General features: G+C 38.7%; 1 protein-coding gene and 1 long non-coding RNA gene across 2 annotated transcripts; both read left to right on the top strand.

Annotated features, from left to right (window-relative positions):
• The first annotated feature begins 1,333 nt into the window (after positions 1–1,333).
• On the top strand, positions 1,334–4,838 carry LOC117808543. The gene is made up of 4 exons (XM_034678264.1): positions 1,334–1,861; positions 2,205–3,283; positions 3,540–3,856; positions 4,359–4,838. Exons 1-4 carry the CDS (start codon positions 1,604–1,606, stop codon positions 4,718–4,720), a joined length of 2,016 nt encoding a protein of 671 aa, XP_034534155.1. The 5' UTR covers positions 1,334–1,603; the 3' UTR covers positions 4,721–4,838.
• A 5,188-nt stretch (positions 4,839–10,026) lies between these two features.
• On the top strand, positions 10,027–11,652 carry LOC117808546. The gene is made up of 3 exons (XR_004630356.1): positions 10,027–10,080; positions 10,172–10,331; positions 10,875–11,652. It is a non-coding gene; the product is annotated as an uncharacterized LOC117808546 (long non-coding RNA).
• Positions 11,653–12,617: the final 965 nt, after the last annotated feature.

Below are 12,617 nucleotides of genomic sequence, written 5' to 3'. Positions count from 1 at the left end.
ATTAACACGAGGCAATATATTCATCTTTACAACAGACAGTCTGGACTGAAAGGAGGTAGGAAGTTTGCACCATCTTTTCAGGTCTGCATCAATATCATTTAGAACCTTATTAAAATTATTAGCAGTGATTGTATCAAGTGAAGGGAAAATATGAACCCCTAGGTATTTAAAATTGTTGACAACAAGGATCTTAGAGGTGGATATCTGCCTATTCAATTCCCCAAGCGGCATTAATGAGGATTTTTCCCAGTTAATTTTGTAGCCAGATAAATGGCCAAAGTTCTCAAAGATCTGAAGTAGATGTGTAATTGATCTAGATGTATTTTTTTACAAAAATTAAAATATCATCTGCATACAGAGAGATATGATGTGACGTAGTACATATTGTCACTGGCTCTAGGGCGTCTGACTGTCGAATAGCCTGAGCGACAGGCTCTAGGGATAAAGCAAACAAAAGTGGAGATAGAGGACAGCCCTGACGTGAAGATCTAGAGACAGGAAATCTGGATGAGCATGTATTACCAAACAACTGCAGTTGGATTATAATACAATAATTTAATCATTGAGATGAAGCCTATGCTAAAACCCATATGTTGAAGAACGGCCCAGAGATAATTCCATTCCAGCCGATCAAATGCCTTCTCTGCATCAAGCCAGAGAATAGCAGAATCATTATCTGATCTGGGAGCTAGATCTATGACATGTAGAAGTCGACGGACATTATCGGATGATAACCTGGATTTAATAAAGCCACTTTGATCATGGTGAATCAAGAGAGGTAAAAAGCCCTCAAAGCGGGTTGCCAAGACCTTAGCAAAGAGTTTGATTTCACTGTTCAGAAGACTCAGTGGTCTGTAAGAGGAGCAATCGGTCGGAGGTTTTTCCTTCTTTAGGAGAAGAGAGATGACAGCAACGTTTAAACTAGAGGAGAAAGAGCCTTTCAAAATCAAAAAATTAAGCATGTCTAACAACAATGGGCCGAGCTGGGGCCAGAAATGAATATAAAATTCTGGAGGTATTCCATCCAGACCTGGAGATCTGCCCGTATTCATTTGTTTAAGAACTCTTTCCAGTTCTTTGATGGTGATAGGTGCCTCTAATATACTCTTTGTTTCTGAGGGCAGTTTTGGTAAATTCAGGGACTGTAGAAAGTTGGTGTACACTATTTCATCATGAGTGACTTCTGATTTATACAGTTCCTGAAAGAACTGCTTAAAAGTGTTATTAATTTTCTGTGGGTCAGATGTTAGTGTACCCACTTTGGTCTTGATTACTGAGATGTTTGCTAACTGATCATTTGCAGAGGTGGGTAGTAACGCGCTACATTTACTCCGTTACATTTACTTAAGTAACTTTTTGGATAAACTGTACTTGTCAGAGTAGTTTTAATGCAACATACTTTTTACTTTTACTTGAGTATTTTTGTGAAGAAGAAATGCTACTTTTACTCCGTTACATTGATTTACATTCTGCTCGCTACCTTTATTTTTATCTATCAATTACTGCTCGCACGACCTATTTGTTTTGGTTTGTCAGAGAGACTTCTGCCTCGGGCACTGTCACATGACTCTGTTTCACCAATCAAACGGAGCCAGGCAGTCACATGACTGCACACAAAATCTCCGCGGCACCCGGCGGCACCACACAGAGGCAGAGTATGGCAGAAACAATGGAGGAAACGACGGCAGACGACTCGCAGTCAGAAGAGGTCGAACACCCCTGGCCTCACATACAATCTATGTTCACCTTACAGACTACTAAGAAGAACAGCTATATCATGCGCTGTCATCTGTGTCTACCTAAAAATGTCGACATTTCAGCCTACAAGAACTCCACTTCAAACTTGAGAAAACACGTTGTGGTAAGTTGTAGATGTTTTTTTTATGTTTTGGCTGTGCATATGCTAACATTAGCCCTGTTATAACGCCATAAGTAACTGTCAAATGTGCATCTTTTAGGATACATAAATACTAGCTACTAAAGCCTATAATTAATAAACCTGGTCAGCAAGCATAAGCATGGAGGCGGTTCTTCATTCAGTCATTTTAGTGAGTAAAGCAAATATTATTTTCTGTTAGCACTAAGCATGTGTTGTTGGTCTATCTAGGTTACAGAGTATCCCACCATCATAGTGTGGTGTGGTGATAAGTCTATTTTAATGGATACATTCCCTGTAGCCTCATTGATATTTTTTCTGTCAACAGAGGGTCCATCCAAACAAACTGAATAAGTACACAGACTTAATGGAGTCCAACAGAAAGCGAAAGTCCTCCTCCTCCTCTGATGATGAACCTCCTCTAAAGAATGTGAAAATCACAAATTCCCTTGCTGTCCCACCACGGCGGGTAACACAGGCAACATTTGACAAGCTTGTGCTAAATTTTGTATGTGAAGCCAACCAACCATTTTCTGTGGTTGAGACACCATCCTTCAAGAACATGATAGAAACCTTGCAACCTCATTGTACAGTTATGACAAGGAAAACACTATGCTGTAGAATACAGGAAGCTGCAAAGAACATGAAGAGCATAATCATCAAGAAGTTGAGCGCTGTGAGCCATGTTGCTACCACAACAGACTGCTGGTCTGCCAGACAACGTAGTTACTTAGGTGTCACCTGCCATTGGATAGACCACAACTCTCTCGAGAGGCATTCCGCTGCATTGGCTTGTAGACGTGTCAAAGGCTCACACACATTTGATGTCCTTGCTGCAGCATTAGAGGAAATACATTCGGAGTACCACATAAGGGAAAAAGTCACCAGGACGACAACAGACAGTGGCTCAAACTTCCTGAAGGCCTTTCGATTATATAGTGTGGAGGAGAAAGAGGACAAAGTAGCTGATGGACAGGAGGAGAGGGACTCCATCCTTGATGATGTATCAGAAGACGAAAGTGAGTTCGAGGTAGAGCATCAAGATGTGTCTGCTATTTTGAATGACGACACCGGCCTTGAGTACCAGCTTCCAAAGCACCACAAGTGTGCATGCCATCTCCTCAATCTCATCTCAACAGTTGACACCACTGCTGCAGGAGCTGGCAGCGAAACATACAAGAGGCTGTCTCGGTCTGCCTTTGCAAAATGTAATGCCCTCTGGAACAAAACCAGCAGGTCAATCACTGCATTTGAAACAGTGGAACGTGAATGCAAATTGCAGTTCCTCCGACCCAATCAGACCCGTTGGAGCTCTTTGTTCCTTGCTGTAGAAAGGGTTGTGCGCATCCAAAAGGAGCAGGGAGAAAAAGCAATCCGCAATGTGTGCACAGCATTGAAGATAAAGATGTAAGTTGGCAGAACTCACATTGTTTTTAAGTAATGAAACAGATGTCAGCATTGCTGAAAAATGTGGGTGAATCAACCTGTCTAAGTTCAATATAGTGCAATATAACTATGTTTTCTTTTCATGTTTGTGTGATAGTTGTAGTTGATTTGGATAAAATAGTTGAAATTATTTTATTTTGTATTTATTTGTTTATTTAACATGGATATACGTAACAAAAGTAGCTATAAGATAATTTTCCTCTTTATGTCTTTATAGGCTCAATCCAGCTGAAATGGGATATTTGGCTGAGTATGCTGCTGTAATGAAGCCTGTTGCCATGGCCCTTAACATCCTCCAAGGGGAGTCATCTGTGCATATGGGCTTCCTGCTGCCAACACTTCACCAGTTGCAGGACAAGCTGAAGAAGCTGGAGTCAACTTGCAAAGTGTGTGGACCTCTCATTGATGCCTTGCTGAATGGCATCCAGAAACGTTTTGGAGAGATCATGAAAGAACCTGAGCTGATTGCTGCAGCTATACTCCTACCAAAATTCAGGACATCCTGGACCACTGAGGATAGCATCTTAAAAGCTGGTAAATATTCTTATGTGTCAATCCAATTAGGAATCAGCAGACTTTGATGTACATTCACCAGCCATTTTATTAGGTCCACTTGTACAATCATTTTTGATTTATTACAACAGCTCTGCCATAAATTCTGCCTTCAAAAATCTATCAATTTAGAGTACTCCAGTACTACAACACCGACTACGACCTAAATAATAAACATAAAGTAGAATGGTTATTTTTCTGATAGTGTCAAAAAAAACTGGAAAAGTAGAATTCATGGCAGAGCTTTTGAAGTGTATTGCATTATACTGTACAGGTATCCCTAATGAAGTGGCCAGTGAGTGTGTACTAGTCTATGTAATGTTATTGTCATTTAGGTTTATATTGTTTTAATGACAAACTACAGGCTGGCGAGAATGACAAGGACTTATAATATCAAAAACCAACAGCTTGGCAGCCTAGACAGTAGTAAGGTAAGAAGAATGTGCAGACCTAATTCTTTGGAAAACACTTTATCTTGTCACAGGCCTCAACTACATCAAAAATCATCTGGACACTGACTTGGAGTTGGATGATGAGGCCTGCACAAACAGCAGCCAGTCTGATGAGGATGACTTCTTCGCATCCATGAGGGCAGGAAGATCAGAAACGGGAGAGCTGGAGAGGTACCTCTCATGTCCGTCCACTGGAGGTATGGATCTATTGCATTCCTTTCCTCAAATCAAGAAACTGTCGCTCAAAGTCAACACAAGTCTTCCAGCGTCTGCAGCCTGTGAGAGACTTTTTAGTCATGCAGGACTCCTGTTCACTGCTAAAAGATCCCAGCTTCACTGCAAGAACCTTGAGAACCAACTGTTGTTGAAGCTTAACAGTCACTTCACTGAGTGATTCTTTGGGACAGAATATGCAAAAACACACATTTTCACAAGTGCATACATACGCACACACACGCACACATGTACGCACACACACACGCACACATGCACGCACACACACACACACACACACACACACACACACACAAATGCACACAAGCACAGAAACACACACACACACACACACCACACACCACACACCACACACACAGTGTATGGACACAGAGCATTGTATCCACCGACTGCCTTGTTCCTATTTTTCTCTGTTTCTATGCCAGCTGAGCCTATTGTGCTGTTTCATGAGTGTAAACAAAGACGATTGATTTAAGACTATTTCTTGTGGCTGAATTTGCCTTAATTTATGTTATTTATCAAGATTTAATTTATTATTGTTTAAGTTAAAGTGGTATTGTTGGGAATATCTGAATTTGCACATTCCTATTTTTGATTTATGTCTATTTGACGTTCATGCTCTGATTAAAAAAATAAATCAGAAGTTACTCACCAGTTACTCAGTACTTGAGTAGTTTTTTCACTGAATACTTACTTACTCTTACTCAAGTAACTTTTTGGAGGACTACTTTTTACTTTTACTTGAGTCATATTACTCTAAAGTAACAGTACTCTTACTTGAGTAAAATTTTTGGCTACTCTACCCACCTCTGGGTGTTCTTGTCATGGGTCTTGGGAGCAAATAAAACTGGACGTTGATGGTCTTGGTTGTTGGTGCTGAAACATGTCTAAGTGGTGTAGGAAATCTCCTTTTACCACTTATCCTGTCTCTTCTGAATAGACCTGGAAAAGACCTATAGAGGAAATTGAATGACATGTAAAGCTAAAATTAGACTGCAACATTTACAGTACATTAGTGGTTTCCACACTGTAATTGTTCTAACTTTGCCATCTCCTGCTGTACATTGGCCTGTCTCCCTCTCGGTTCCTGACTAGGCTCCTGGCTGTGAGTCTGGCCCTGATTTAGAACCTGGTTCGGGTTCTGGTTCTGGGCTGGAACATGGCCCTGGCCTGGACTGACTGACTGCAAAAGAGTGAGTAAGTTTCTTGCAGCAGATTCAATGTGTGAGTACTCCGGCTTCTGGAAACACATACACACAAACACCAACAAAGAAGAGATTATTATTTTAAAATAACCAGTCAGAGAACTCTTATTACTTCCTGTTGTTTTCTTACTAGCGATTGAAAATTTGCATTTGTATGGCGCATAGACTGTATGGCGACAGTATGAATAACGTAGCTGCCAAAAGGACCAATCATAAAACTTCAAATCACGTCATCCGTGTCAGCAAGGTTTTAAAACAATCCGGACACAGCAGATATCCCTCACCCCCTGAGTCCGTGTGGCAGGAGGTGAGACGTCGCTGGGTCTGTCTGACTTAAGGAAAGTACGGTTGCCTCTTTCCCGTGATTCTATACGTCATGTGATGTTTTGGACTGGCGGCTAAGAAATTGTGCATTGATGTACATCCACAAAGTATAAAGTCCAACACACCCACACATTTGCCCATCAACTAGAAAAAAAGTAAGTCATGGTTAAAAGAGGAACTAACTGAATTGTTTAAAAAACATTGGTGGAAAGACAAGCTGTGATTATTAAATTTGCCGCGTATGAACTCAGAAACACAAAAATCAACACCGCTAACCTGAGGGCTAACTATGGAGCTAACTAACTCCAAAGCCAAATTAACTTCAACAGGCTCTGTGCTCTGACATTTAATCCAAAGTTACACACTAAATAACATCTCTTGGAGTCATATTAGCTCTAGCTTTTCTCCAGAGAACATCTCAAACTCACCTGTTGATTGCTCATTTTGTTCTTCACCAAATCTAGCCTCCGGTAGCATTTCAACCCGCCTGTGTCTTGTCCTCCTGATTGGCTGCTGGACGGTGTTGTGCTGCATTTGAGGTCCTGCTCAGACTGTAGGTCACGCTCAAACTTTCAGTGCCGGTAAACGTAAACTGAGCCACAGCGACACCTGCTGGTTGGGAAATTACCAACCAAATCTGTGCGAAAATCTTCAGCTTCACACCACAGGCGGAACATTTGTGCCAAAACTCGTAGGAAGAAAATACTCGTACTTGAAGGAAATATGTTTTGTACTCGAAGGAAAGGAGACTCACACAAATGTTTTTTTGTACTTGTGTGAAGAAAAAACTTGTACTTGAAGGAAATTTGTTTTGTACTCGAAGGAGAGAGATTTATATTTCATGTAAAACACACATTCTTTGCACGTGAGTAGAATTGTCTTTGTAAAACACGTTCTCTTAGCGTAAAACACGTTCTCTTCACATATAACACGTTCTCTTAGCGTAAAACACGTTCTCTTCACATATAACACGTTCTCTTAGCGTAAAACACGTTCTCTTCACATATAACACGTTCTCTTCACATATAACACGTTCTCTTAGCGTAAAACACGTTCTCTTCACATATAACACGTTCTCTTCACATATAACACGTTCTCTTCACATATAACACGTTCTCTTAGCGTAAAACACGTTCTCTTCACATATAACACGTTCTCTTCACATATAACACGTTCTCTTAGCGTAAAACACGTTCTCTTCACATATAACACGTTCTCTTCACATATAACACGTTCTCTTCACATATAACACGTTCTCTTAGCGTAAAACACGTTCTCTTCACATATAACACATTCTCTTCACATATAACACGTTCTCTTAGCGTAAAACACGTTCTCTTCACATATAACACGTTCTCTTCACATATAACACGTTCTCTTCACATATAACACGTTCTCTTAGCGTAAAACACGTTCTCTTCACATATAACACGTTCTCTTCACATATAACACGTTCTCTTAGCGTAAAACACGTTCTCTTCACATATAACACGTTCTCTTCACATATAACACGTTCTCTTAGCGTAAAACACGTTCTCTTCACATATAACACGTTCTCTTCACATATAACACGTTCTCTTCACATATAACACGTTCTCTTAGCGTAAAACACGTTCTCTTCACATATAACACATTCTCTTCACATATAACACGTTCTCTTCACATATAACACGTTCTCTTAGCGTAAAACACGTTCTCTTCACATATAACACGTTCTCTTCACATATAACACGTTCTCTTAGCGTAAAACACGTTCTCTTCACATATAACACGTTCTCTTCACATATAACACGTTCTCTTCACATATAACACGTTCTCTTAGCGTAAAACACGTTCTCTTCACATATAACACATTCTCTTCACATATAACACGTTCTCTTCACATATAACACGTTCTCTTAGCGTAAAACACGTTCTCTTCACATATAACACGTTCTCTTCACATATAACACGTTCTCTTCACATATAACACGTTCTCTTAGCGTAAAACACGTTCTCTTCACATATAACACGTTCTCTTCACATATAACACGTTCTCTTCACATATAACACGTTCTCTTAGCGTAAAACACGTTCTCTTCACATATAACACGTTCTCTTCACATATAACACGTTCTCTTAGCGTAAAACACGTTCTCTTCACATATAACACGTTCTCTTCACATATAACACGTTCTCTTCACATATAACACGTTCTCTTAGCGTAAAACACGTTCTCTTCACATATAACACGTTCTCTTCACATATAACACGTTCTCTTCACATATAACACGTTCTCTTAGCGTAAAACACGTTCTCTTCACATATAACACGTTCTCTTCACATATAACACGTTCTCTTCACATATAACACGTTCTCTTCACATATAACACGTTCTCTTCACATATAACACGTTCTCTTAGCGTAAAACACGTTCTCTTCACATATAACACGTTCTCTTCACATATAACACGTTCTCTTAGCGTAAAACACGTTCTCTTCACATATAACACGTTCTCTTCACATATAACACGTTCTCTTCACATATAACACGTTCTCTTAGCGTAAAACACGTTCTCTTCACATATAACACGTTCTCTTCACATATAACACGTTCTCTTCACATATAACACGTTCTCTTAGCGTAAAACACGTTCTCTTCACATATAACACGTTCTCTTCACATATAACACGTTCTCTTCACATATAACACGTTCTCTTAGCGTAAAACACGTTCTCTTCACATATAACACGTTCTCTTCACATATAACACGTTCTCTTAGCGTAAAACACGTTCTCTTCACATATAACACGTTCTCTTCACATATAACACGTTCTCTTCACATATAACACGTTCTCTTAGCGTAAAACACGTTCTCTTCACATATAACACGTTCTCTTCACATATAACACGTTCTCTTCACATATAACACGTTCTCTTAGCGTAAAACACGTTCTCTTCACATATAACACGTTCTCTTCACATATAACACGTTCTCTTCACATATAACACGTTCTCTTAGCGTAAAACACGTTCTCTTCACATATAACACGTTCTCTTCACATATAACACGTTCTCTTCACATATAACACGTTCTCTTAGCGTAAAACACGTTCTCTTCACATATAACACGTTCTCTTCACATATAACACGTTCTCTTCACATATAACACGTTCTCTTAGCGTAAAACACGTTCTCTTCACATATAACACGTTCTCTTCGCGTGGGAAGTTTTGGCAGGAAAATAGCTCCATATTCCCAACCTTTTTTCCTTGGAGCCCCCCCTCCCCGATTTTATTTTATTTATTTTTTGAATAAATTACACACAAAAAAATTAAAAATTGCAGGTGCATTTAGAATTTTTTTATAATTTAATTTAATGAGATCAAAATATTTCAATGTTAATTTTATTTTCTGTATAGCGCCAGATCAAAGCACAAGTAATTTAAGGTTACCTCTCTTATAGATCAGGGCTATACTTTATTCTTTTGTTTAACAGACTAAATAGCCTTATCTTATTTATCTCACACACACACACACACACACAGACAGATGAGCACACTCCGTTTAGTGGATATAGAGTCAAGAAAATAATTTCACATCCAGCACAAGAAATGCAGAAAAAGATCTCTCGGTGAAACGACAACAGTGTCCGACAAGTCTGTCCTCATCGTTTATGATGTTGCTTGTGCTGTCATGGTCACAGAGTTTCAGAATTTACAGAGATGTGGTTACTAAATAGCGTCATATTTTATGTGGACAAAATTTGGACAAAAATATATTTCTAAATGGGTTTATTAATATTTTATCTTTTAATTGTGCTATTATGATTTTTTTTTTTAATCTAACGTACAAATATAACAACCTCATAGCCTCAGATCATTCAAAGTCTGCCTTTTTCTTTTTCATGACATTCTTTCTTTTTTTTTTTTTTTTTACTAAACCTGTATCACATGGAGAGGAAGACAGAGAGGCATGGGGAAATGAGGATTTGGGGGGCATAGACAGAGGGTAATAAAGAAGAATTATGAAATGGTAGTATCATCCAACTGTTCAGTAACCATAGAATTTATTTTCTGTAACTTTCATTATGTATTCTCAGGTTGCCATGGTTGGAGAAATTGGAGGTTCTTCGATAGATGACGCAACCCGAAGAATGATGGCGTTTATAATGTCACCTGACCTGGCACTGCAATACAACCTCTTTGGACGTCATGGGAAGAAACCCTTCAGGGAGCTACGTCTATTTGATCTTGTTTACGGTAGTTCTCTTTAAAATTAAGTATCTAATAGGATGGACACTTTATGTCCAAGGTTTTAAAAATGATTTAAATGTTAGGTTAAAAGTTTATATTCAAAATTTAATTGGCTTTCAGACTCCAGATATTGATTTTATAAATGCATTTGGCCATGTAAATTGGTTTGCTGTGTGATCAAGCAACTTGACCAAATTCAGTACTCTGTACAAGATTAGGTCCTTACAATGCTGATTTTGACAGCTATTAAAAATGTAGGTGGCTTTCACAATAGAGGCCTGGTCAGTTTATATCAAATGCATTTTTTTTCATGGATTTAATGACTTGAATGCATTGAATTAAACGTATAAAAATCCAAAATACAGGGCTTTATAGACTACCCTATGATGTCATTGTGATTTCAAATGGTAGTTATTGTATTTCATATTATGATGCATGTCATCTTTTAGTTGCCTTGAGTCTATTGCTCTGATTATCTAAGAGAAAATAGATAATTAATTGTTTGTCTGTCAGAATTACTAGGTTGATACTTTTTTCATTTATTTCTAGGAGCACTGAAGAAGAACATCCTTACAAAGGACATAAACCACAAGGATGCGGAGAAGGCTTTCTCAAAATGGTTTACAGGAGCTCGGGACAGAGGGGGCAAGCGGGCCGTCAGAGCACAGAGGGAGTTCAACAGAAGGGGTGAAACACAGGCTCTTCAGTCTCAAGATGAGACACAAATCCAATAGAGGTCAACGATCTGGTACTGGAGGTAAAAGTCTATATACGGACAATTGTTTGTATACGGATTTTAAAAAATGTCAGTTGAGGGTTTGATTGGCAAATTTATTTTCAAAAACTAGACCTAAAAAAAAGTGGGTGGGCAGCGTTGTGACTGTCCTCCTGTGTGAAGATTTGTGTGGGTTTTTTTTGTTCAAAGTTGGCAATGTTCGTTTTCTGTTCAACCTTGTCACTCTTTTGTACCATCTGTTCTAAACATATGCAGTTTGTGCATTCACTAGTTACAGTGGGGTAGTTTAACTCAGACGGTGATGATGACACTGACTCATAGTCCGCAAGTTGTTCTGCCTATATAGCCCAAAACCTCTTATTCACACTGTTTTAAGTCAAACCAAAGCTCTACAAGGTTGAAATTTATACTTTTTTTTAAAAGAACAGTGAAGACCTAACTATGGTAAAAGTAGTTAAAAATAGTTCCCATGCCTGCCATTGTGGTTTCTGTTATGTATTCCATGATATTTTGAGCAGTAAAGCGAAAGCAGCCATTTGCAATGCTTACAATGCCCAATGTTTATGCAGTAAAATGGCTAGTTTTTCATGATGGGACAGTTTATATAGGCTTCAAAGCTGATATCATTAATGTTTTCAACCAGGAAAAGCCGGGGCCCTGTGGAATTCAGGTAGCCTCCTCAATTCCTCTGTTGGCAGGAAATAGAAAAAGGGTAAATCTGCTAAGAAACAGAAGATACTCGACTAAATCTGCCAACTTATTAAATTTAGCTCCACTTCCTCGTCAGCCACAAACAGCTGTAAAAAATAACACAACTGGTTTTAACTCACTAAACTTAGCTTTATTAAATATCAGGTCTCTGGGAGGCAAATCTTTTTTAATAAATGATTTTATTATTAAACATAATCTCAATTTTATGTTTTTAACAGAGACTTGGTTAGACCAAGATAACAGTGCAGCTGTACACATTGAATCATGCCCTCCAAACTTCTCTTTTGTGAGTGAGACTAGAACGCATAAAAAAGGAGGAGGTGTTAGTATAATTTTTAATGAGTTATTCAAATGCAAGCAGGTGTTTTATGGAAATTTCACTTCTTTTGAATATGTGGCTCTTCAGTTAAATACATCCTCTCGGTCTATATTTCTTAATATTTACAGACCACCTAAATACTGTACTGATTTCTTTGATAACCTTGTTGAACTACTGTCTCTTATCTGCACTGACTTTGATTCTGTTTTAATTGTTGGTGATTTTAACATCCATGTTGACAAACCTGAGGACAGAGTGACTGAAGAACTGTGTTATGTCCTTGACAACTTTGGACTCACTCAGCATGTGACGCAGCCCACACACAACAGGGGCCACATCCTAGACTTGGTTATCTCCAAGGGTCTAAACATTTCCAAGGTTCTGGTATCTGATGTTGCTCTCTCTGATCACTGCTGTGTTTTCTTTGAAAGTGATTTATCTGTGAACACTAATGTTCAAACTGAGGTTATCTCAAAACGTTACATTACTGAAAGTACCAGTGATATATTTATTCAGGCTTTCTCTT

Source organism: Notolabrus celidotus, unplaced genomic scaffold (genome assembly GCF_009762535.1).
Source record: "Notolabrus celidotus isolate fNotCel1 unplaced genomic scaffold, fNotCel1.pri scaffold_115_arrow_ctg1, whole genome shotgun sequence".
NCBI classification, from domain to species: Eukaryota; Metazoa; Chordata; class Actinopteri; order Labriformes; family Labridae; genus Notolabrus; species Notolabrus celidotus.
Note: the sequence above shows the minus strand (reverse complement) of the source record. Positions and strands in the feature narration are given on the sequence as shown.

Excerpts from the sequence above, each read along its gene's own strand:
- LOC117808543 (XM_034678264.1), top strand. The coding sequence starts at position 1,604 with ATGACTGCACACAAAATCTCCGCGGCACCCGGCGGCACCACACAGAGG. Across the intron at positions 1,862-2,204 it reads ACTTGAGAAAACACGTTGTG|AGGGTCCATCCAAACAAACT; the intron begins GTAAGTTGTAGA and ends TTCTGTCAACAG. Across the intron at positions 3,284-3,539 it reads ACAGCATTGAAGATAAAGAT|GCTCAATCCAGCTGAAATGG; the intron begins GTAAGTTGGCAG and ends ATGTCTTTATAG.